Source organism: Triturus cristatus, chromosome 10 (assembly GCF_964204655.1).
Source record: "Triturus cristatus chromosome 10, aTriCri1.1, whole genome shotgun sequence".
Classification (NCBI taxonomy): domain Eukaryota; kingdom Metazoa; phylum Chordata; class Amphibia; order Caudata; family Salamandridae; genus Triturus; species Triturus cristatus.
This window is the reverse complement of record NC_140593.1, coordinates 938,274,220-938,301,194: the sequence shown is the minus strand read 5'-3', so window position 1 is coordinate 938,301,194 and position 26,975 is coordinate 938,274,220. Positions and strand designations below refer to the sequence as shown.

General features: G+C 39.7%; 1 protein-coding gene across 6 annotated transcripts in view; it reads right to left on the bottom strand.

Moving 5' to 3' along the window:
- Positions 1-1,138: 1,138 nt before the first annotated feature.
- The window catches only part of GUK1 (guanylate kinase 1), a 117,817-nt gene continuing 91,980 nt past the window's right edge, over positions 1,139-26,975 (bottom strand). For 2 of the 6 annotated variants that reach the window (XM_085628772.1, XM_085628775.1), the window contains exons 6-8: positions 16,078-16,162; positions 12,429-12,514; positions 10,990-11,994 (exon numbers count right to left, since the gene is read on the bottom strand). In XM_085628772.1, coding sequence (XP_085484898.1) covers positions 11,974-11,994; positions 12,429-12,514; positions 16,078-16,162 — 192 coding nt within the window. In that variant the 3' untranslated portion in view covers positions 10,990-11,973. Of the gene's footprint in view, positions 8,558-10,989; positions 11,995-12,428; positions 12,515-16,077; positions 16,163-26,975 lie in introns of those variants that run through there. The other 4 variants (XM_085628770.1, XM_085628773.1, XM_085628771.1 and 1 more) reach the window with 3 other exon arrangements.

Genomic DNA, 26,975 nt, shown 5'->3' with positions numbered 1-26,975 from the left:
GTACTTTAATGCAACATTTGTTATTTGTGTGTTTCCTATTGAAGTAAACAGAACTTTGTTCAGGGTTTCCGGTTTTCTGATTGCCTTTGACAATTTTCAATCTCACTCCATTAATGGGAGATTCCCAACATTTTGTTCTCACGGAAAATGATGTGCTCAGAGTGAAATGTGAAGTAGAATTACGAAGTGACAAATGTCTTGAACCAAACTTGAGAGGTGCTAGTACTTCTTTATCCTTGCTTATGTAAAACAAAGCTGTGGTACTGTCTGCATTTCTCCCACTTTCGCTTGTAGTTTAATTGGAAGAGATGTCAATATTAAAAACACCACTTTCAATTTTAAGATGTTTATGAGTTTGATTTTATTGTCTGGTGTGAAGTAACCTCTAACTCGCAGTTTGCATAGCTCTGCATTCTAACCAGGTCTGTGATTTTTGTCACTGTAGCAAATTGTTGTGTGAACAGGGTTTCCTTTTGCATTGCTTTCACCACTTTTATTCTCTTGGCTCTTTGGCTGACACAATAAAAATCAAGTGATGATAAAAAAAAGTTACAAAAAGAGAACAAAGAATTTGAATATTCTTGGCCTACATATGAAAACACTGAAAAAATTACAATGATGTTTCACAAAAATGTATCATAATGAGGGGAAGATTTGCTGGTACGCAAGGGGAGAAATTGTAATCAGTCTGTAAGGATCCCGAAGGAGCAAAAATCTATAGAACTTTGAACAAAGCAGGGAGACACTCAAGGTGAAACATTTGGTCAGGTCTAGGAAAGTAAGGAGAACAGCCATGGAACAGTGGTTTGATAATTAAGGAGGGAAGGTATATGTCGAGGGGACGTGGGAGGACTCTGGGTATTGTCTAATGAACTCCAATTCAAACATTTTGAATTGCAGCATTTGTTAAAAAATTTTTTTAATAATGGTTCATATTGATATACATTTTACAAGTGACAAACATGAACGCCTACTCATCAACCCATCAATGGAGGCAGACAGGTTGGTTTCTCCCTTCCATGATCGAAGACACCTTGATACACAACAGCAAAAGTGTTTGAAAGGAATACCATGGCAAAGAGCCAACATATGCAATGATGGTACGCCATACCACCACAGTGAAAAAACAGAGAATAGCTATGGATTGTATACCTTTATTTAGTGTCTCACAAAACACAGACAAGACCCACAAAGAAACATTACTTGCTTTAGCTTTATAATCTTGTTTCGGTAATTCAAAGTCATTTTCCTTCAATCATCAGTTGGCCTCCATCCAGAAAAAGAAAACAGACAAACAGACAAACCTATACATTTTCCTAAAATTATGGAAACGGACATAAAACAGTAAAATAGAATGTGCACAGCATATTACGGGCATATTGTCACTTCTATGCAAATTAGTTATTTTTATTTCTCATGTTACAGGCTAGATAGCTTAACAAATGAATGCATGATTTTAGAACAAAGATACAAAGGTAACTAAACATTTTTATATAGTATGAAACAAGGTTTTTCTGACGTTCCCCATTTTTTTTTTAGAGAACAAACGACGGGAGAAGACATGATTTCAAAAAATCATACTACAGTCACATGCTTCAGAAGTGTAATACATTCTTGAGGTGATCACACAGCAGCTTACTGCTCGCACATGGGTACTCAGAAACAATGTATGCAGAGCCCAGGGATCAGTTAAGTTTCTTTCTATGTAATCTGTGTTGGCTTCAAGTTGATATTCCTACGAAAAGTCATGAAAAGCCACTTGAATTGTATCTCCCTCCATTTACTGAATTGATAATGTGACTCAATCTGGTAAGTGGAATTAAAAGAACAAAGCAAAATCAAGACATTTTAATTAGGCTAACAAACGTTGGGTGCTTGTTTTAGTATCACATGATCACTACGGAAGCAGACCTTACAGATCTGAACGCTAGGAGCAAAAATATGATAGTCTTGTGTATTCATATTTGAAATGAATCAGCGGAGTGTCATTTGACTAATATAGTGTTCCATTTCATTTCTCCAATGTAAACATTAAACATGTGTGCCTTCGGTTAGATCTCTTTATTATTTTCCTACATATGTATACCCTTTCTATGTAGTTATGTATCTATATAGTTATTACTTTACTCCTACAGTAGAAAAAAAAACGAAAAATAAAACCTTCAACTCCCTCCACCGCACTACTCTATGCCTCATCTTATACCTCTCTCAATATATCCTCTAACTTCACTCTCTGCCTCATTTCAAACCTCATTCTACTACGATGATCTCCCTATGATCCTTTCTTGACTCGCCCCTCATCTATCCCTCCTTGACGCACACCACACCTCATTCTACTAATATGATCTCTAAAATTACACTTCTTAGGGCCAGATGTAGGTAAATCTGAAATACCGATTTCTTAATAGCGAATTTTACCGATTCGCTATTAAGAAATCGGTATTTCCTATGTAGGTAAAGATTCGGTAAAAAAATACCGAATCCTTAATATACCTCATTACCGAATCGGTAATTGAGATTCGGTAATAAGGAATACCTACCCATTCATTTCTATGGGCTTGGAGGCCCATAGGAATGAATGTGAAGACATTCACTATTAGCAATTCGGTATTACCAATTGCTAATAGCGGGAGCACTTTCAAGGGTGCCAGGGTGTCAAAAGGACACCCTGTTGCACCCCTGAAATGTGTGCACATGTGGCGCACATACATGCCCTAAGGGCATGAATGTGTGCCATATGGAAACCAAAAAGTGATTTTTTTAAAGGAAATCGGTAATTACCACCAACTTAAAGTTGGTGGTAATTACCGATTTCTTAAGGCTCAAAAGCACTCTTTAATGTGCTTGCTACATTGCATTCAAAGAATCGGTATTACCGATTCCTTAAATGCAAGAGCAATAAGGAATCTGTATTTACCGATTCCTTATTTACCGGTTCCTTACCTACATTAGGAATGGCTAAATACCGGTCGGTGATGCTGAAATTTATCGAATTTCGGCGTTACTCACCGGTATTTAGCCACCTACATCTGGCCCCAAGTCTTTTCCCTCCTTGGACTCATCCCAAATCTCATATAACTAATACGATCTCCGAAATAATACTATCTAGACTCTTCCCTCCTCTATCCTATTAAATCAAACTAACGGAATCAGATGTCCACGCCTTGTGAGGGGTAGTAAGCGCTATATAAATACAATTACAAATGTTTTCGTTTTGTAAATATATCAGGCTGGGAAGGGGCAGATCTGACTATGCAGAAGAGGTATTTCTTGTAACTTCTGGGATGATACCTGCGACTGGAACACAGTGGCATGAATACTCTGGCTTGGATCAGTTGTGGCAAAAAAACAGAAAATGTATGGTACTACTGCTCTTCATAGAGAATGACTGTGAGCATCAATTATACAGCGTTTCAAAGAGGTTTGGTTCTAGAATTTGTCATTACTCATATTTACAGGAGAAACAAATCGATGAAACATTTTCTATTTAAAAAATACATTGTCCCAAAGAAACGATGGAAAGATACAATACACAATAACAAATAATGCGCTCTTAGCAAACAGGAATGGCTTTCCTTAAATACGCTGTGTTTGCTCTTTACATACAGTTTATGAAATCTTTTAATTCTCCAAAATACAATACATTTGAGACATCATCAATTAACACCCCATTTGATAACAAACATGATTGATGAGAGCCCAGTTACATTAATCATCGTATTAAAATCTACTCTTTGCCAAATTTGTGAAATATTTTGTCAGGCAAATGTTCACATTCTTTATTTGAGCTAGGAGGATAAAGTGATGCTAAGAAAAGGTTTAATGTCATGAGCTGGCTGTAACCACCACAGCAATGTCACTTCGGTCCAACCAAACAAAGGTATGGACTAGTGTCCTAGTGTCCTGCGGTCTACTGGGCAGTGTAGCATATTTGCAGAATGATATGGTAAATGGAGTCTTCTTCGATTTAGCTTGACCAGGCAGAGAGGTTATGGGAGTGCAATATCTATGTTGAATGGGTTTCAATAGCTAAAGCCTAAAAGCAATAGGCAAGTATTTTAAATACAACTTTATTTGAAGTCTTGTCAGGACCAAAAATCATTCCCGTCTGAGGTACAACCTTATTCAAGTAGACAGTACAATAGATCCATCAACCAACTCTGAAAGATAGGTATAGTTCACCTATGTTTCATGCCATAACACGCCAGTAATTTATCTAAACAGAATTGAGTGTGTGTGCGCAGAATGGTGGGGTGGGCAGGTGGGGGGCTCATAGTTCCTATTCCAGACTTGAAATGCAGGTATTTGTTTTGCTTGCATATAGTTGCTCTTGCTGCCAATTAATGTTGCAGCCAAAACTCTAAGTATCTGCTATGCCAAAATATGAATGTATTACATTGGAATCCAATGCAACTTTTTCAGCACAATGGCTTAGAGTAGTTCCCAAAAACATTGTCTAACAGATGACCTTCCTTTCCCTTCTTGTAGCTTTGACACTATTTATTTTCTCCCATTCAGGGTCATAAAGGTACAGAGAGGAAATTATATTTGAAAATCATTAACAATCTTTCTATACGGTTATTTACTATTTCATTTAAGATCCACTTCCCTTCATGGCAAACAAAACTTGTTTTAGCAAAAATCAAAGAAACAAAGCAGTGAAATGCAAAGAAAAGTCAAGCTTGAGCATATGTGGAAGGAAAGGCCCAAATTTCACGTTTCATGATGGGCTTCTACAATGCATGGGCACATAATATCCGATTCCCAAAGGTCAAATGAGTTTTGGCAAGGTGCTACAGACCTGTGAAAATTCTATGTTGTTATGTCTTCATAAAACTAGTGTTTAATGTGTTTTATTTAAATAACCACCAAATTCACTCAACTGCTGTTTGAATTTCAAGTCACTGCACAGACAGTCTACCTGAATATAAAGCTTGGAGATGAGCAATTGAACATCTGCTAAACAGACAAATCCATACTCTAATCAGTAGAATGTTTACATGCAGAGGGCATCTCTAGCTCCACCAAACTTCAAGGAAGGAGGGTGCATGGCTTGTCCAATCTCCAAACCATTTTATTTTTAAATGGCAAACCTTTACTGCCTTTCAAGACTTTGAATCTTAGCTTTCTGTTAAAGCGTAGTGACAAATACGGTCATTATTATATTATTAGGCCTGGAAGTTGGTTTGAAAGGACTAACTTCTGTTTTGAAAAACGTATTATTGAAAGTGGAGTTAAAAACAAATCTGTGCATTTTCCTTCATTATAATGTGTTGAAAAAATGTGCTCAGCTGATCGGAGGGGCACTCATGAGAAGTCTTACTCCAGTGAGAAACTAAGACAGAGCGTAGCATAAGCTGTCAATAGCAGTTACACTGGCGTTTTTCATTAATTATATCCATATGGACAGACTTGGAGCAAACCATGCTAAGCTTTGTTGATTCAACAAATAGGTGAGCTTACAAGTCTTGGTTTTTGCAAGGCTTCTCCTGCAAGAAAGACTATTAGGTAGGCCTGGGCGGTAAATTCCGTTCCGTTTGCGGAATTTGCGAAATTTGGGTAATTTCGCGTTTCGCGGAGAACGCGAAATTGCCCAAAAATCTGCGTTCCGCGACTTCGCGAAATTTTTTGCTTGTTCGCGTTCTCAATATGCGTGTTCGCGAGATATTTCACCCCGAGCACGCAAACAGCGATCGCGAACAGGAAAAAAGTATCGCGAACAAGCAATTCCGCGTGTTCGCGGAATTTCTGCGTGTTCGCGGAGATTTTTTACCGTTTCGCGGAGATTTGCGTAACGCGATTACGCGAATTCCGCCCACCCCTACTATTAGGCGACAAAATGCACCACCTTCTACTACAGCAAATTTATTAAAATTGTAGCCTCTGACTTAGGACCCCACTGCTCTCAACAGATTGTGACGTTTATGCACGCAAGTTACTGCAGCCATCAAAATACAATTAATTTTTTTCTATTCTTTGTCATTCAAACCAAGGGAAAAACCATCAGGGGACGGCTGAGGCAACATCACATGTACAGCATGGAAATGTCTGCCTGTCGAACGGTAAGCAGATCTTTGGGACATGGGAAAGAAAATTTCACTTGCAATCCTAGTTCTCCATGATAAGATTATCTAGGGAAGTGAAATACTACCCATGAGCCGGAATTAAGTTAATTTTTCTACTGTACTTTTTATTGTCGTGTACCTTTGAGGTTTAATGGGCTGTGTCTTAAACGTAAATTACACAGTAGCAGTTGCCACTGCGTAGGTATGGCTCAAACATGCTTTACATTGATTTGCCTACAACTTGGCCTCCTGTGAATGAGACTGCACAAAATTCGGCAAAAAAGTGTAGTCTGTTAAAGTCCCTCATTCACAATTTCATAAACTTCTGTGCAGGTAAAAAAAAAGTAAAGAAAGGTGAAAAAAGATGCGTTTTCCCATTTTACTATCAGCACCAGGCCTTGCAAACAACTTGAGCTAGCTACACAGTCAAAGCTTCTTCGCTTTGTGGTTTGAAAAAAAGAGAATTATAAAAAAAGACAAAAGAAATTCACTGAAAAAAAAAACAGTTAAAGCTTGAATTACTGTTTAGGCTCAAATGTGCAAAACCATTGCCATTGGCTAGGTATGGTATGCAACACAGCCCATGACACATGTTTGCTATACAGAAAACACTTCCTTACAAAATGACAAATGGCACCGGAAAAAATACATCAACTAAGAGTTAAACATGGTGGACTATGGGAGTTATGGTGTGCAATGTATGCACTGCATACCATAAATAGCTAATTTCAGTTATTTTACGTGTTGAGCCAGAACGATAATTCAGTTGACTTTATCTTTATCGATAGCCACACAATAAAATGTGCTATGGAAACCCGCACCTCCCGCAGGCAATGTGTATATGTGTTTGACCATCTATGAAGGTCCTGCAATGCAGAATTCTGAGGTAGACCAAGAGAATAATTTTTTTCACCCCAGAATTAGTGGCATTTTACTGCCCCTGCTTTGGCCGAAAACAGGGAAAATCTGAAGCACTTTTCTGCAAGTGGCCTAGTATTACAGTGCAAGAGAATCATACATCTTCAGAGTCACACAAAAAGTACACTTTCCATATACCCATTAATAAAATCAAGCAGTAACTGAGGAGTTTGTGTAGCACATTTTCCAAGTCCTTGGTAGGCCCTTCTGCATTATGCATATTGTTTTTAAAAACATTGATAAAGACTTTCTTCTATGGGTAAAGAAATCAAGAAGGAAGCTTGAGGATATGCCTAAAGAATATTTGTGCTCACATGTCTAAATATAATAAACATTTTAGACTTAATTAGTACGCAATGAAAAAGATTTTTAAGACCTGTGCTAAGCCATGTAACAAAGCACTGCAGTTCAGCGTATTTGGGAAAATAAACCCTACGGCATGGTCTACTTCCTCTCACAGATAAATAATTAAAATGTAGGGTTAAAATCATATCACTCAGTTTTAATCAAAAGATAACACCTGAATGACGTAAAATAAAAAGAGCAACATTAAACATTTCACGATAATCTGATGGAGTGATGTGTCGCAGGAAAAAAACAGGATATCTACAAAGATTTTTACTAACCTAGTCTCTAACTTAAACTGCACCTTGAAATCAGATTCAGGACTGAAAGCCAGGGGACCTGCATACATAGTTGAATTTAGACATGTTATCATGGTACCCACACTGGGTGAGAACTGAGGAATTTATACTGCAAATGGTTCAATGTCAAACTATTCATGTTTCACTTGTGACATGTTTCTAGAAGCTTCAAAATCAATTCAAGATGGCCTTGAGTTGGGTGGGGTGGAAAGAGATGTAGTGCTCCCTTGCAAGATACTTGATGTGTTGCTAGATCATAACAAGTGCAGAAGCAGCACATATCTATGCTGCTGACACTCTTCATACATGCTTTAATAGAACACCAATTCTATATAATTTGCAGATTATAATGTGCACACAAATCGAGAATCAAAAGCAAATTTGTAAAAACAGCAAATGATACCACACAATTACAGGAACGGGAGTGTGGATTACTTTATCTGCCATGAATGATACCAACTTGCAAGTTGCTGTACTGTTCAACTGAGGTCAACAGGAGAGATGGGACAAGACCATAGGAAGTTCAACCTTGCTTAGTATGGTTTTAGACTCAATCTCTTAAAGCAAACAAAAAATCCACAACATATGGTCCATTTACATTGCTCTTTTATAAATGTTTCTTTTAAAAAAATATATTATATATGTATATATAAGCACATTCGTGTGGAGGAAGGTGCCAACCTGTCAGTTCAGCTGATTTAAAATAGAGCTACCTGTGTAGCCATGCAAAGTTAGGGTCCTATACATTCGAAAATAGCATATTAGTCTACATGTGCTCTTTGTTCAAAGCACAGTCTTGGAAGGAGTGGCAGAGATCGCCAGGAATGTCACTCTTTGAATTAAAAATGGTGCGGAATGGAAGGATGAGTGAAGGAGAAGAGTAGATAGAAATGGTCACGATTTTTCGGATCCCTGGGCCCGCTGAATTTCCTGAAAAATCAAATATTGAATTAACACAGATGTACTAATATCCACAGCAAAACCTGCAATTGCATCTCTCGTGACAGGAAGCGTGAACAGTTTTTAGTACACATTTTTAAAATGCCAAATAAGGGAATAAAAGCGTTCTTGATTTGTGAGAATTGTTGTTTCAAATCAAAAGCTCTAGAAGATCTTTAGTTAATTGGACACAATCAAACCTCATTTCTGTCTTTCCAGCTGACAAATGCCTAGTAGCCAATTCAGTCTCATTACTTAGGCAGTATGAAGAATCTTGTCAGAAGATAAAAGCAACAGATAGAGCAGGAAATGAATGCAATTCAGATTTCAGATAAAGTTTCCCTAGTCGGACGGTAGGCACAACAGACCAGTCCAATCTGCAAAAATAAAAGTGGAGGAAACTACCTTATTTTCACATTGACATATTATTCCTGGCTGATCACAAATGGAATTAGGCTTGGTTTAATAAGGATGGATTTGTTAGGATTGTCCAATACTCATACCTCTCCTTTTTTTTCTTCCTATTTAGAGATTAATTGGTTTCAATTTAATATTAAGAAATCACACAGCTCAAAAGCAGGATAATAACTTTGATATTCAATGTTGTATTTAAAGCAACAGAGATATTTTCTCATGAATTCATTTTTCATACAATACAGTTATAAATGACATTTTATTGAATCTCCTTTACAGGTTACATAAAAGACATCTGCCTATAAAAACATCAAGAAGACCGAAAGGATATCAGACCTCCTGTTTCACCCACTCACTAACTCGCTAGAAAGTCCTGGTAGGAGAGAAGCAACACAACTTCATAAGTTTCAGTTCCATTATTGACTTTGATCAAGTTTTGGCTAACAAGTTCTGGTCTTCAACTAAATATACATATTGTTCCAGCAATCGTTAAAATCATTAATCATTCATGCTATATAATTTTGACTTGCGGTTTTCCGTTTTTACAGATAAATACAGACAGAAAACAATGTGTTTCCTGTCTGTATTTATTTTTAAAAGTGGAAAAATACTGAATAGTGCTTGTTGTGAGAGGTTCTCCATGCTGTCTTTCATGAATTCTAGACAACAGCTGAACAGATAGACCGCATTGAGACTTTAAAAACAGTATGAGATTCCCTTAAATAGGTAATTGTTAACAAATAATTGTAGAATAACTCTAATATGTACTCGTGAGTGTAGTGGTTTGTTACACGTGGCTGCTTAATTCGCTTATTGTGACAGGCTTCCATCTAGGAGTGCACATTCAAGAGTTAAACGTGGAAATATACAATTTTACGGCTCCATTTATTCTCAAAACACAAAGTACATAAGGATAAATACCAATGAGATGGCCAAAACATAAATCTGGATCAATACAGAAATATTAAAAAAATAAATACCAGAAAACCGGGATCCCTATATCTAATCTTGTTATAAGTATGATGTGTGCTATCAAGTTGAGACAATTCATTTTCTCTATTTCCTCCTCAAATTAATCCCCTCACTACGAGTCTCTTTTTAAATTCAGTCCCCTGGTTATTTTTGTATTGAAAACTTTTATATCGCTCTCCTTTCATGGGCCATTTGTACATCATTTATACGGTTATTAGTTTCAGTTGTGCTTCATGCCTTGCATCAACTGCTAGCACAGCTCAGTTCATGACAAATTGAAAGGTGAGAATATTCAGACTTATTATCTGTCATGTTTGACTTAACATCAGTTAAGAACAAATGTTCTGTCTCTTTCGAAGTGGAGAGTGGTGACTAAATCACTGATTTTTTGGATTGCAATGACTGATGGAAGCCAAAATAAAAGACTGACCGAATAAAGCGGTTTATGTCTTCCAGTTAATTGACTCAAACAATCATGTCTATTTCTGAGAGAACTGACTGATAGTGATTGTTCATGCAATGAGGATCAGTGATTATGGGGGCAATCAATCAAAACATTCCATGTTTTCTCAATGTATTCACAAACTAGAGTGCGTGATCCTCAACGGCTTTAGCAACTGAACAATAATAAACTTTAAGCAATTCTACCATATTCTGGCTCAGGAATGTGCCCTACTTTTAGCAAGTACGGCATGCGGTGTAGCACTCACTGTAACGTGGAAAGGTGTAAAACAGGTTGACGCCAAATATTAATTATCCAAATATTACAGTTTGTTAAAATAGTCTGTAATCTATCATCCTTCCAGAAAGTACTGTACTGATTTGCAGACAAAAGGACAAATAGCGTAATGTGATGCTGGAGTTTCAATGATAATCCAGTTTGTAGTCATGGTTGAATTTTAATGATTTTTTTACTGTATTAATTGTGAGGCACATTTATTACCATGGCCTCTGGATTTCTTTATCGGATGACTTAACATAAAGTGATGATGGATCAATTAACAACATACAGTAAAGAACAACGCTACCTTACAGTTAAGTTTAATAATGCTTTATTATAGAGAACTGAAAAGACATTACATAAGATAAAAAAAATATATAAGTAATCCAAGCATTACAAGTATGTAATAAAATAGGACATCAAACTTGACAATTTATCAAAAAGGGGAAGAAAAAAACTAAAAAAAATTAAGAAACTGAACTATATGAACCTTGAACCCCAATGCTTGAATAGAAAAATAAACACTATTAAGAAGCCAAAAGCATTTTAACAATTATTAAGAATATAAAGAAACAGCAGAAAAAGAAGAAGAAACTGGGGAGAATGGAAAAAAGAGAAAGTACAAAATGTGGCAGTAGAACTTAAATTGACAGCATTGTAATAATAACTATAGCAACCTGATGATCAATATAATCTTTATGGGGGATCAAAATTAGTAATATTAGATGTGGAATGAGTAACTATCTGGATAAATAGGATGCGAGAAGCAACCATAACAAATCTTTCTCAATCATTAAAGGTAGAAGTAGTATTAGCTCGATCCAGTCTGTGATAATGACAGAGTAAATACCACCAACAATAAAAGTATTTTTATTGGTATCTTTCCAATTTGATGTGATTATTTGTAAAGCAATTATCAAATCAATAAACTTCCCAACCATACCTTGGGATTGCCATAATGGACAGGAGCTTCCTAAAAAAAAGATGCAAAATATTGAAAGGTATATCCTTGAACTAAATTTTGTTCACTTTATACCGTATGGGTAACCAAACTTTTTTAACCAAGGGACATTAAAAAAAACTTTTGCAGGTCTCTTATTGTAAGGACATGACCAACACTTGGTATCGTTGGAAAGCTTGAATTTATGGTGACACTTAGGAGTGAAGTACAATCTATTATAAAAATATTATAATGTTTGAGTTGTGCTTGCTGAGCGAAAAGTAGTGTGTATCTTAGCCCACACAGATTTCCAGGTGTGAAAAGAAAATTCTTGGTGAAAGTCCGCTTCCCACTGTAGTTCTATAGTAGATTTTGCTCTCTCTATAAAGGAACAATTCAAAAACTTATATATGCACAATGCTTTCATTTGTGAACAAATCTGAAGTGAAAGAGGAAAGGTGAGTATGGCATAAAGGAGTAGAAGATTGAGAGAGAAACTGAAGAGGAGTCTTAAGGTACTGATATTGAGTGGCATAATAAGAAGAAATTACATATTTTTGTTGAATTTCATGAAAATCTAGAAAGGCTGCATTAGAGAGTATACGACCAATGGTTGTAATTCCTTTATGTATCCATTCTTTTCATGAGCGAACTCTATTTTTTAGTTTGATGTGCTTATTGTACCAAACAGGAGTTTGTGCAATAATTTCTAAATGGGAAATAGAATTAGTAATTTAAGATAGACGAGAAAAAAGCCTTCAGGGGTACCCTACAGTTAAAATTGACAAATTGTATATTCATTTGGAAAGGCCTACCTCAATAAGAGCACCCTTGAGACTGGAATAAGCTTCTTCCAAGTTATCGTTGATGATAATTTGGTCAAACAGGCCAGGTTCTTTACCTACAAAATATAAGAAGAAAAGTTACAATCAAATGCAAATGTGACAGAGTTTGGCTGCTTGAGAGAAGTCTAACGGAATCAAGCAGGGCTTTCACCTAATGACATACAAAGGATAGAAACAACTTGGCTACACATGTTAATAAAAAGGTAGAAAACAGCATTAGTATCTTCTGTTGAGCTAGAGACACCAATTAAGGATCCGGGAAAACTAAAGTCAACAAAATACTTCAGTACTCAAACATCCATGAGTCGCCAGGAAATTTCTGATATTGCATACTCAGTCTACTCCTAGTGGTATTACTGAACATTATGCAGCAAATATTTCTACTCAGAGACCACATAGCTGACATAAAACAGAGCATTAATGCGTTGTCATTTGGACAGAGCTGCTTCACATGTGAAACAAAGTGCTTTCTTAGTTAAGAGTCTGAAATTGTGCCATTTGTTTTGGTCACATGACCTTATAGGCACCATGCAATTTACAATTCAGTTACATCTTAAGTGACTTAAGATCCACAAATCAGACACACATCATGGTATCACATTTGTCTGCACGATTCAGAGTATGCTTAGGGCCTCTTTTCTCATAGTAAATAGAATACATGTGCCAAATAAGTCTCCGTCTGTTGAAAGTGTTCTATCACAACATTGGGCTTTCAGCAAGATCACCTAACCCACATGCTAACTCACTTCCTAAATTACACAAACCCTGGATGAACTTAAAGAATTCAATAAAAAGCATAATTGGGATAACTGGTGGTGCTGCAATCCACTTGCTAGTCATCAAAAACATTCCAAAAGAAATAATAAAAGCTAATCCTCCAAAACAATAAGCTAACAACTCAAAACCTATTAAAAGAACAGAAAGAATTTAACTGCTCGTTCACCACAGAAATTTGCTAAACTGGTTTAACAACAAAAAGTTTACGATAGAGACACAACATTACAGCTAGTAGTATATTACTTCATTGGAAGAACAATATTTGTAATAAATATTAAGAAAATAAAGCAAATGTAGATGGCATGAGACAGCTATTTAGTGAAAGCTTCCCTTTTCTGCTTGTAATGCTACTCCTTTAAAAATGTGGAAGAAGGAGAAGAAGGAGACTTGGATCTAGGCCAGGACCAGCTTTGTGCCCAAAAGATGTCATCGGCATGACCTCCCTTTAATGACCTTGGGTCCATACTGTGGCATAGATCACACAACCTAGAATTGTGCCAAAACTCAAGACACCACAAACTTTGTGAGGGCCTGTGTAACATTGCAAGCTAGAAGAGTTGTGAAGCTTGTGGTTGGATTGGTGCAAACTTGGAGCAAAAGCTCAGAATCATACTCCTCAGCAGTCTAAGAAATACAGCTGAACCTGGCTCACATGCAGTATGCATGCCTAGTTGGGGTCCCCAATGCAAGCATTGCATGGTGGGCTATGATATTAACACATATCTTCCCATTCATAATCAATGCTTAGCTTTTCCTCTGGAACGAACAGACTATTAAAAGGGGCCATCTGGTTGCTGACATCACATAGATCTCAAAACCCACCTACCATCACCAAACACATTTCCAAAATGCCTGTTGAGAACTGTTATGCAAAACTGGGCATAGATATCTGTGTTCTTCTCCACACTGAATGGCCCCTTGAAAGACCATTGCTACAAATGCCTTCTCTAAGGTCATAACACAGTCTCCTTGCACTTCTTCCTCATACTTCTCAGGACTTTGAAAGCCTAAATCAGTTTCCCTCAGGGTGCATTGTATTCTCCCATTCCTAAATTCAAGAAATACTTTTGTTGCTAAGAGGTTGTAGGATACCTTGTTGTATTTTAGTTCTGTGCAAAAATAAAAAGGATCACAATCTGGCTTTTCGCCAATACAGATAAGAAATACGTTTCTTATGTCCAACAGTTCTCTAGAGTTAGCATCTTTCACAGATTCACATACTTGATTCATTCCCAGTCATCTAGCTGGGAGTCTCAGGGTACTCCCAGTTTGATGACTAGGAACGATTCAAGCATGTTAATCTATGAAAGATCCAATGATAGAGGAGCACTAGCAATTAGGGTCCACCACTACCACTAAAAAGATTCTTTAGGGTATGAGAAAATACATGGCTTTTTGCCATGTTTTACGACTGATCTGGCAAGGTTTATTGGAAAAATAGAAAGATATGGTCTAGTTAGAATATACCCAAAAGCAGAATATAAGGAACCCTATTTAATCTGACTATTAAGTCAAAATTCCCTTATGTGCACATTGGCATGTCTGGTGTTCCTGTACTCAGAAGACCGATTCGAATATATATGTGGGTCCACCTTCACCATTGACATCGTCAAGTGCCACGAAGGCAGAAGAGAAATTAACCTGTTTTATACATTTCACAAAAGATCAGAAGGTCACCAGACATGCAGACGAGCACGTTTATCAAACCTACACAAACCTTGGCCCTATATATGTTTGCAGCTTATTTCAATTTTGAATAAAACACCAGAAAACTGTAACCAAATGTAGACGAGCAGCCAATCCCACATTGTTGATCCGCTGCCTAATCTACTCTGCATCAAATCAAAGGATTGGCAGGGGGCGGGTGAGAGTGGTAAGAGGGGAGCTGTGAAAATGGGAACAACTATAGTTTCTCCCATCCACTCTAAAGGGATGACCACCCTAGGGATAGTAAATGCCCTCTGTCCTCTTCAGATAAGCAGCCGATGTCAACAGTGATGTCGAAAGCATATTTAGACGGCAGGCCTGCAGTGAATCCGGGCAACTTGAGGGAAGTTTAGGGAGCCCGGCTTTGGCCTGTAAAAGAGACAACCTTACTAGAAGGAATTACAGTTATCTTTTAATGGCACTAGTTAGTATAGGTGAAAAAGACAAATGGTCATTTGGGTTCAAATGTATTCCAATCATCTGCACGTTTATTTTATGAATCTGCCATCAAAAGATATTAAAAAACTGGACTTTTAATACTTTTATTGCCAAGCGGCCTCAACACTACACCCAAGTGTAATACATTTAGTGCTACATCCAAGAGAAACAAACTACGCTATTAAAATCTTTCCCCAAAATTTTGTGAAGATCAATTGGTTCACCCGCTGGATGATGTAGTGGTGGCAGTAGTATTAATGAATCAAGTGACATTTGTAAAGCACTCTAAAACCCTGAGGTATCTAGGCGCTTAGCTCCGAAGAGAGAAGAGAGGGAAGAAGCAAAGAAATGAGAGGATGAACACTGAAAGAGCAGGTCTTTAAGGCCTTCCTGAATAGCAGCATATGTTACTATACACGAAAAAGAAGAGTATGCCAGTAGAAACAGTGTAGTTGAACCTTCCCGAGACCATGACAGATGGTACTGAGCAGAAGAGACATGTGTAATAAAGGACACATGTCAACCTGCTAAAAGCATTTCAGACTTTAAAATGGAATGGACTTTAATCATCAAAAAAATCATTGTAGCATGCAACTAGTTCAGCAGCAGCTGCTCTTTGTAAATCTAGTGTCATATTTTCAGCATGCGTGAGGAAGGGCCTGTAAAGGCTTACTTTAGAGAAGAAGGGAATACTTACTGGTTTCCATGTCACTGAATGCGGCCTTTAATCTCTTTTGTAAACTCTCTTCAGATTCTGTTTTCCTGTCTCTTAATCGTTTTTCCTTTGTACAAGAAATGGAAAAGCACATATAATACAGATCCAGTTCATCTCGAGGATAATTAAATCAAGTAACCATTCATCAAACTGTTAATGCCTACAATCTTTACAAGAAATAGAACAAGAAGCTAATACAGTTGTTACATGCATTGACAAAGCCAATAGGTCTCGCAAATACAAGCGCTATCGCCTTTGGCAATGTGTTTGCCATATTGTACATCAGTGCGGCTGCTGCTCAGCATGGCTAAAGTTAGTGGCGTGGACCCTCCTAGAGTGGAGTGGCGGAGCAGTAGTGTTGTAGACTGGATTTGCTGGAGTAGAGTGTTGTAGGGTGGAGTAGGGGGAAGTATATTGTCGTGGTGCTACAGTGGATTGGGGTGGGGTGAGCTGGATTGGTGTGGGGTGGATTGGATTGGATTGGTGTGGGGTGCATTGGAGTGGGGTAGATTGAATTTGGCTGTATTGGGGTGGATTGTACTTGTGTGGGGCAGACCGGATTAGAGTGCAGTGGGGTGGATTGGATTGGGATGAGGAGGATCGGATTGGGGTGAGGTGGATTGGATTGAGTGGGGCTGATTGGAGTGGGGTGGGATGGACTGGATTAGGGTGGATTGGATTTAGGTGTATTGGGCTTGGGTGGGGTACTGTGGAGTGGGTTGGAGGGAACTGAGGTAGTGGGGCAGATTGTAGTGGAGTGGATTGGACTGTAGTAGATTAGGGTTGATTGGATTGGGGTAGAATGAGTTCGATTGAGTGGTGTAGGGTGGATTGGAGTGGGTAGAATGGATGGGGTGGATTGGAAAAAGGTGGATTGGGTTGGGGTAGATTGGATTCAGTGGATTAAATTGGTTTGGGGTGGGTGGACCGAGGTGGAGCGGAGTGGGCTGGAATCGAGTGGGGTAAAATCGAGTGGGGTGAATTGCAGTGGAGTGGGGTAGATTTAAGAGGACTAGATTGCTTTAAGTGGGGTGGATTTGATTGTAGTGAGGTGGATTGGACTGGGGTGGGGTGAACTGGATTGGATTTGTGTGGGGTGGATTGAGGTCGGGTGGATTGGAGTAGATTGGATTTAGCTGTGTTGGAGTGATTGAATTGATGTGAGGTGGGCTGGATTGGAGTGCAGTGTGGTGGATTGGATTGGGGTGAGGTGGATTTCATTGGGGTGCGGTGGATTGGAGTGGGGCAGATTGTTATTTTTTGGATTGGGGCACATTGTTTTCGATTGGAGTGGGGCACATTATTTTCAATTGGAGTGGGGCACAATGTTTTGGATTGGATTGGGGAAAAGTGGAGAGGGGCAGATTGTTTTGTATTGGAGTGAGGCAGATTGTTTTGCATTGGAGTGAGGCAAATTGTTTTGTATTGTAGTGAGGCAAATTGTTTTGTATTGAGTGAGGCAGATTGTTTTGTATTGGAGTGAGGCATATTGTTTTGAATTGGAGTGAGGCAGATGGTTTTGGATCGGGGCAAACTGAAAAGGGGCAGATTGTTTTGGATTGAGTGAGGGAAACTGCAGAGGGTGGATTGTTTTGGATTGGAGCGGGGCAAACTGGAGAGGGCAGATTGTTTTGGATTGGGGCAAACTGGAGAGGGCAGATTGTTTTGGAGTGGAGCAAACTGGAGAGGGCAGATTGTTTTGGATTGGGGCAAACTGGAGAGGGCAGATTGCTTTGGAGTGGAGTGGGGCAAACCGGAGAGCGCAGATTGTTTTGGATTGGAGTGGGGCAAACTGGAGGGGGCAGATTGTTTTGGATTGGGGCAACCTGGAGAGGGCAGATTGTTTTGGATTGGATTGGGGCAAACTGGAGAGAGCAGATTGTTTTGGATTGGAGCAGATTGTTTTGGATTGGAGTGGGGCAAACTGTAGAGGGCAGATTGTTTTGTATTGGGGCATATTGTTTTGGATAGGAGTGGGGCAGACTTTTGGATTGGAATGGGCCGAACTGGAGTGGGGCAGATTGTTTTGTATTGAGGTATATTGTTCTGGATTGGTGTGAATTAGAGTGGGGTTAATTGGGAGGGTTAAAGTGTGTTGGATTGGGGAGAGTGGTCTGGATTGGATGGGGTGGATTGGATTGGGGTGTATTGCATGATTATGTGTTAAAGCATCATTTCAGAAATTACGCATAAGAAAGAAACAATATCGCTTTGCAATAACATAATCCTCATCTTTTGAGAACCACGCCCATTTAAAAAACAGAAAAAATGAGTGCAAAGTGAGAAAAGAAGACTTGGCAAAATAAAAGAAAGTTAACTACAAAAAATGAATCATCGCAATTTTCTTTATCCTGCTGGGCACGTTTTTCCCAGTCACACGCCTTCTGTTTGCATGGTACTAAAATTTAAAAAGAACAAAATAGTACCACAATCACACCGGGAGCAGCAGATGGCACTGATTAAGTTGAATCAATCAGTGCTTGGTCCCTGCTCCACAGAGACACACAGAAATGCTGTTAGGCCTGCCTTAACGAATTATGAGGCTGTAAAGAAATGCCACACAAGCCAACGAATGGTAAGCAATGGGTAGGCTGCAAACCCTTTTTTGTTAACAGCAGAAACTCGCAAGGGAGTGTAGCTAGCGCATTCTATCGCAGGCTTGACCCTAAAGAGGATAAATACCCCATGTGAGAAATCTGTTCTTCTGTGTCCCCTTAATCTTTGGGGAGTGATGCCATCCAAAGATGGAGGGATGGGAAACTGTTTATGTAAAGGTTTCCTACAGTTTTATACGCCTGGTACATCGCACGAGTGCATGATACTAAGTTAACCCTTCCTTGTGCACCTTCCCCAGTTCGCTTCCTTAAAAGGGAGCCAATCCGCTTATATGTTTTGATTGAAGGCTATGGCTGAGTGTTACATTCAGTAAAATAAGGATGAAAGACTCTTCGTTGTAATGTTCAAGTAGTATATTTATTCTTGGGATTAGATGGTCAGGTTTAGCATTAAAGTAGAAATGTAATCTGGTAAAAAACCCCACCGGGAGCAGATAACCTCCTGCTCAGCCTCCAGGTAACTGATAAATCCCTTGAACAGCAACAGCTAGAATCACGGATGACATCACAGAGACATGACAGACAAGCAGACACTAACACTAAGGAGGGACAAAGAGGGAGGAAGAGCAGGATGTAACACTGAGGGCTTAGTGCAAGGCTGTGAGAGAGCCTACAGACTATAAGTAATGTAAATGCCAAATTGGTAACTTTATCACAGGGGTGTCTAACACAGATCAGAAAAACGTGAGGATCTGTATTTATCAAATATTTAAAAATGAATTTTATATTAAAGATCTGAAACCCTGGCATGGATACAGCACTCCAATATTGAACACCCCCAGCTTTACCCTAATGAAATGGGAGTTGAGAGGAGAGTCCTCTGGTAATTGAGGCTTTTGCTTTAGCTCAGTGACTTCATTACCACCAAAAGGTACAGTGAGCTGATGTATAGAATGCAGAGCCTTTGTTTTATCCAAATATAAAATGCTTTAAGCAACAAGGATGAGCAGTGTTTCACTTTTGGGGGATGCACACTGATGTAAAATAAATGTTGAGAGAAACATCTAATGCAAGTGAAACACTCAACGCCTTGGATAAATACCACAACGAGGGGTTAGTCTTCAGAACCGCTTAACCGTGTACATGGTTCAGAAGAGCTATGTTATTAGGATTAATAGTACTCCTGGTAAGTAAATGGAAATAAAGAAGGGAGCCTTTCAAGTTTGGATCTTCAAATTGCACAGGACAATTGCCTCAAATACTTTAAGTATCAAACAGGCCAGAAACTTTGACATTCAAAGACAACAGATGCACCAGGCTGGACTAACTACCTTTGAGGAAGCCACAGATGGTATAGGAATTACCTGGTCTATTTTGGTAAACTCCAATGCCTGTCAAGTATGATCTAGATCTGGAGGCCTGATTTAGACAGATGTCTGGAGAAATAAATTACAACGTCCTTCTAAAAACTGAGTGGATTGATATTATTTGGGAAAGTCTAATTGCAGATCTATAGGCATTTGCTGTGACTGATCTGGTGGAAATCATCCTAGCAACCAAAAGGTAATTCAGGCTACCCGATTAAAAGCCAGAGTACGGCAAGGCTTCCTCCTTAGCAACCAAGGGCTGAAGCTGTGGGATAGCAGGAATGAGACCTGACATCACCCAGCTTCAACGAACTCCAGGTCCTGCCTCCTCAACAGAAAGGAGGCTGCATGTGCTCTGAAGAAGGTGCAGGAGATTGGAGAACAAAAACCTGGGCGTCCGAAGCGGAGCCACCACAATGAACATGCATCCTGGGAGGTATATCTTTTGCATTATTCTGAAGAGAGTCGAGAGAAAAACTTCTGCGTCAATCGAATATCAAGACATTTTCCAGATATGGATGATCAGCTTATCAGGAGAACTGATGACTCCTGATAACGCAGATCAGATCAGATCAGAAAAGGCCTTAGAGATGGAGTTAAGTGCTAGCTGATGAACCTGAGTGTGAGGGGAGTACAGATGCATTTCTAGGATGTCTGCCTTCTGCTAGTCCACCTCAGCAATGTGCAAGAAAAGCACAACATTACTGAAGGATACTCCCAGCCGTGGATCAGTATCCAGCCAGAAGATTTTCAGAGAGAGCCCAGAGAGCCCAGAGAGCCGAGAGAGCCCAGAGAGCCCCGAGAGAGCCCAGAGAGAGCCGAGAGAGACCAGAGAGAGCCGAGAGAGACCAGAGAGCCGAGAGAGACCAGAGAGAGCCGAGAGAGACCAGAGAGAGCCGAGAGAGACCAGAGAGCCGAGAGAGACCAGAGAGAGCCGAGAGAGACCAGAGAGCCGAGAGAGACCAGAGAGCCGAGAGAGACCAGAGAGCCGAGAGAGACCAGAGAGCCGAGAGAGACCAGAGAGCCGAGAGAGACCAGAGAGCCGAGAGAGACCAGAGAGCCGAGAGAGACCAGAGAGCCGAGAGAGACCAGAGAGCCGAGAGAGACCAGAGAGCCGAGAGAGACCAGAGAGCCGAGAGAGACCAGAGAGCCGAGAGAGACCAGAGAGCCGAGAGAGACCAGAGAGCCGAGAGAGACCAGAGAGCCGAGAGAGACCAGAGAGCCGAGAGAGACCAGAGAGCCGAGAGAGACCAGAGAGCCGAGAGAGACCAGAGAGCCGAGAGAGACCAGAGAGCCGAGAGAGACCAGAGAGCCGAGAGAGACCAGAGAGCCGAGAGAGACCAGAGAGCCGAGAGAGACCAGAGAGCCGAGAGAGACCAGAGAGCCGAGAGAGACCAGAGAGCCGAGAGAGACCAGAGAGCCGAGAGAGACCAGAGAGACGGGAGAGACAGGAGACGTGGACAGAGAACACCAATGGAAGGAAGGGTGCCTAAGCCCGGGATTATAGGGCTGTGACCAAAGATGGATAGGCAAGGCATGCTTGGACTGCTACTAAGCAATAGATACAAGTGCTCTTCAAGGGAGTTGCAGTGAACACATGTAAAACTTGGGATCAGGATCCCCAAATGTCTCCGAAGAACTGTGGTGACTTCATCTTATGGGAAGGGAGGAGGGGAAGGGGGGGGGGGGGGGGTCAGCCCTTGCCATTCCTCTGGGTTACAGGACTGAGTAACGGAAGAAGAGGCTGCCTACAAGTGGTTCAGGGTGAAAGCAGACCCTGGTCTGGAAAGACAAAGCTTTTGACGGAAGAAAAAACAACGTGAAGGAGCCAATCATATTCCCTCTGTATGGAGGTGCAACAGTCAAACTCATGCTAGAGATGCTGCTCATAGCCAGCCATTAATATGGAGAAACCTGCAGACGGGTACATCATTTTGCCATTGGACTCAAACATTTTACCTCATAGTCTATATGCCACAACAAAACCATCCCTTTCAATGAATGTGCAATAACCATAACAGGCTGAGCTGTGAATGGGGTGCATGTGTGTGTACCATGTTTGAAATGTGTGGATCCTCATGTTGTCTGTTTTCTCCCTTTTTCCCTACATGTTTAGGTCTGGTTCATGTATAGGAGATTCGAGGTGCTCCTGCCCTGAAGAAATTACCAGGAAATATGTAATGGCAATAAAACATGTCGGCCGTTCTACATAATGTGGTCTAAACATGCATTGTGTTTTTAACCCTGGGTGTGGGCCTTTGATTATTAAAGGTGAATGCTTATTGTCTTGCAACTAATTTTTAACTTTTTTGGAGAAAATCCCAGGAGCCTTGGCAGTAATGCTGGTTCAATGAATAACCTCATGATCACCTGAACAGGTATTGGTGACAGGGTACCCTCAACTATGGACTCGGCAGTACAATGGTTTGGGGACTAATAAAGAGATGCTTTGACATTTCCAGACAGTCCTACTAGACCTGAAGATGGCAACAAGATCAATTGTGATAGCAGGATGGACTGGCCTGCAGCTAGAGTTGCTCCAAAACAACTTCCTGGAGATGGGAAAATTCAGTTGAAAAGAATTCTGAAGTAAAGAAGTCATAAGGAGGTAGAGCACCATTAACAACGTGACTACTGATATCATGGATTACACTGGGGACAGTGTTACAAGCCCCATGCCGCTCTTGCGATAAGATCATGAGCTAGTGAGGAGGGTCAAATCTTGTGCAACTGGGTTCCGTGCTACAATGGTTTCGAAGCCCCCTCTCAATCCTACAACTGGTGGATGACTAGAAGAGCATACATTAGAACAAATGCCTTTTGCCATCTAGATTTACTTATGCAACGTTTGTGTTTAATGAAAGAGCGAAAAAGGAACAGAATGCAGATAAACAGACCTCTTAGTTCAATTATAAGACTATTGACTATCTACACAATGGCCTTTCCCTTTCTCAGCAACCCACTTTACTAAGTGGATGGGAGCTCTATCACAATGGAGAAGGAGGAGAAGGTAAGGATGTATAGATCTTGTTAGACTGTAAATGCAACAGCTGATGCCTGCAGGAAAGTTGCCACTTTACTCCACAGTGGTTTATATTTCCCTTACGCACATCAGAGGCTTTTTAACACAGAGACAAAGATGTGACATGTTCCTTCTTTCCAGATCTGCAGAAATACAACAGTACAAAAAGATAAATGTGATAGTCAAGGCTTTATCCTCATTGCACCCATTGGAAGCAAAATATATCCTTGCTGCTTACTTCTAGCAGTAATTTAGAGCAAATCTAAATCGGGACTTTGGCATACAGACAAAATACTATACATGTGCCGTTCTGGGTGCCCTTCCTCACAGTTTTATTGGAGGTCTCAACTTTTCTCTGCTTCCATTCCATCTCAATCCCTGCAGCCTGCCATAGCCTCCTAGGGTGGTAGATCATAGTATCAAATGCTATGTGACAAGGTATCCCCAAACATAGAACACTGGACACCTCATTTAAAGTGATCTTTAAAAGTAGCATATTTTCAATTTCTGCACTCACTAACTTTCCAATCATTTACACCTTGTCTGCAAGGGTGATTTTTTTCTGCATTCATTTAGTAAAGCTGAAAAGAATAAAGTGAGAGGGAAATTTCATCCATTTAACAGTGATATTTTATTTATCTCCTCTGTGTTCTGAGACATGTTTTTTTTTTTGGTTTTTTTTACATACAGCTTCAGATGCCCTGAGTTGGTGGAGTTCCCTGAAGGAACCCAGGTTATTTTGGCAGCTCATTTTACTGGATATGTATCATTTGTTTAAATTCGGCTGTATTAAATATGCCATTTAATATAAAAGAATAAGCAAAGGCATGTCATACACCATTTGTCCAGTCTATGAGAACTAAGAAGCATACCTAACGAGGAGCGAACGAGCAAACAACATCAGGCCACCTAAACAAGAGCCCGTACAACAGGGGAATTTAACATTGGCACCTCCATGGACATGAGCATGCAGAAACCGCGAGCAAAAAGGGCACAACTGAGTAGCGAGGAGGAATAGACTTGAAACACTGCAGTAAACAAAACACAACACACACAGAATCAGTCAAACAAAAAAAAAACTGTAAAAATGTACTAAAAAGGGGACAGAGAGAGACTGCCAGAAAGCCATGGAATAGGCCTTTAAGCAAAGTGCAAAACAACCTAAGGGTGGCAGTCTGTGCAGCTTATTTAACCCTTAAAGTACATGTAAGCACTGCCAATACCACAATGTCTCACTTTACTGCACCAACAGACAAACAGGCAGTTACAAATGCTGTTTGCATGCATTATACGCAGAAATGTTATTACATTAAAGGCTGCACTGCTGGCAATGCTAATGCGGGGGAAAATTTAAAAAAAAAATATTAGCATGAGGTGAGAGTGTAACACTCTTTTGGGTGGAGCCAAGCCAAAGGCCGCTCTATGTATATTTTAAAGAACTGGTATAAAATGTGCCATGCAGACAGTTGCACTGTCAAGCCATACCTAGAAAGGGAAGTTTACCTTACACAGATAGGCCATTATTCTGAAACACGTAGAATAATCATGCACAAATATTTGAGGGGTTTTGTTATCTGCCGATGGACTACTTTGAAGGTCATTTTGATTATGTGGGAAGCCGAAAAAACATCTGGCGAAATGTGTGAAGATAGTTTTCAGTGCATTTAATGCCATTTGTTCATGTACAGAAAATGACTGCATTCCATATGCATTAGGGCAAGAGCACAAGCTAGTGCTAATTTTACACTAATTATTGCAGAAAAATAGGCAAACCATAATTATACATTTATCTGTAAATTTGTGGTAATTTCATGATTACTGGTTGTCTAACGGGGTAACAATCATGGTAAACGCCAAAATGTAATACATTCTGTAGATGACCCCACTGGTGGGGCGGTACACATCTCCCCAAAATGGTAATGTAGCACAAGTCCACTGCACATAAATAGCAGAAAGTATTCCATCACAGCCGTAAGATATTGCATGTTCTTCTAACCATTTAGAGACATACTTTTTTTTGTGTAACTCAACACAACTAGGGTCCTTGTAACAACGCCCCTGATATCCCTCTAACTCAACCCCAGAGTTACTGATACTGGGGGCATTGGGTGGTGAGGGAGGTGGTGATGGCAATAACAGGGATCATAAGTGGGACCTTGAGGATTCTCTTAGAAATGAGGAGAATCATTATTTCGCCCTTAGGCTCCACCTGCTTTTAGCAGGCAGAGCCCCCGAGTTAGCGTTAATGAGAGGTAAAGGGATTTTAGGGCTCAGAGGAGGATAGCATTAGGGGTAGTAAGGTGTTTTAGGGCTTAAGGAGGAGTGGCGTTATGGGAATGTAAGAGGGAATAGGTTTCAGGGATGGTCAGCGTTAAGGGGTACGAATGGGTTTTTAGGGTTCCAGGAAGGCTGCATTAAAGAGTAGCAAGCAGTTTTTAGGGTTTAAGGACAAGTTACTATACTGGGTAGTAAGGGTGGTTTATAGACCAGGGAAAGTTGCAATAGGAGGGTGGAAAAAGTTTTTAGGGTTCAGGAAAAGATAATGTTAAGCAGTACTAAGGGTTTTTTAGTTCATGTACGAGTAGACTTATGCAATAGTAAGGGTTTTTTAGGGTTCAGGGATGGCAGCATTAAGGGGTAGTAAGGTTTTTGTGTTCAGGGAAGGGTAGTAAGGGTTTATGGTTCAGCACGAAGGGTGAATAAGGAGTTTGTAGGTTTCAGTGAATGGAAGCATTAAAGGGAAAGATAATTTAAAATTATGGCATTTTAAATATATAGATATAAAAAACATAGATTTGACAAACTACATATATTATTGTAATTAAAATAAAAATTAAATTAAAATGAATACTTAAATTAACGTTTTGGAATTGAAATATATAAACTTACAAATGTAAAGCAGGAATCATAAAGGAATAATTGGGGATTGGGACTGTAATACAGCAACACAACCCTTCCGACTGCCCTCCTCCCATCCGTGCTGCTGCCAAAGAAGACTGACAGCGGTATGTGTGTGACCTAAATGGCTTTAGGTCAGGTTCCAGTTGCAACACAATAACTTGACTTGATTAGGAGACCTAGCACACACAGCTTGATAAATTAATGATGTTAGCGGCTTGGATGTTGAGCATTCTTTCTGTGGAAGTAACTACGCTCTCCTTATTTTTAACAATTGGGTTCTGAATTGAGCACTATTATTCATCCTTACATCATAGTGACATAGGATGATTACTTCTAAGTAACAGCAGATTGAAGGCATGCACAGGCTTATAGCTCCTACGAAGGGGTTCATAAGGTGTATTGTTTTTCGAATCGCACTGGGAAATGCATGGGAATATTCAAGATTATGAACTTATTTTATGAAATTCACTTATGATTAGACACGGTCAGAAATTTCAGTCTCCCCGACTTGCCTAGATCCACGGCAGGAAGAAGGAATTGTCTTGGGAAAAGATTTTTTTTTTTTTTTTTTTTTTTTTTTTTTAAAACATGAGGGGAGGGCTTCTTAAGACATCACATCAAGTACTGCCTATTAGCTGATCACAGAGCAATGGAGGGGAAAAAATAAAAGAAAAAAACACAAAGGAGTTTAAATCAAAAAGTAAATAGAGATCAAGCTAAATATACCAATATTACATCAATGGTGTGGAAGGAGAAGTCAATCTAAGGACAAATATGGGCATTTGTCTGGCAGCCAAAATCGTACTTATGGCAAAATACTCAGATACAATTAAGGGTCTATAAGACATTCTACAGGAGCTCTTTATAAACAGGCAAAAGACACACAATTTTCTTCTATCCCAGTAAGCCGCTTGGCCATAATGGCCATGGATGTAGTAGTAAAGTTTGAAACAAGAAGGAGAGCATCATTAATCTTGAGTCAATTGCTTTAGAAGGCAAACAAACCAGATTTTTGCTAGTTTAGTAGATTAATGA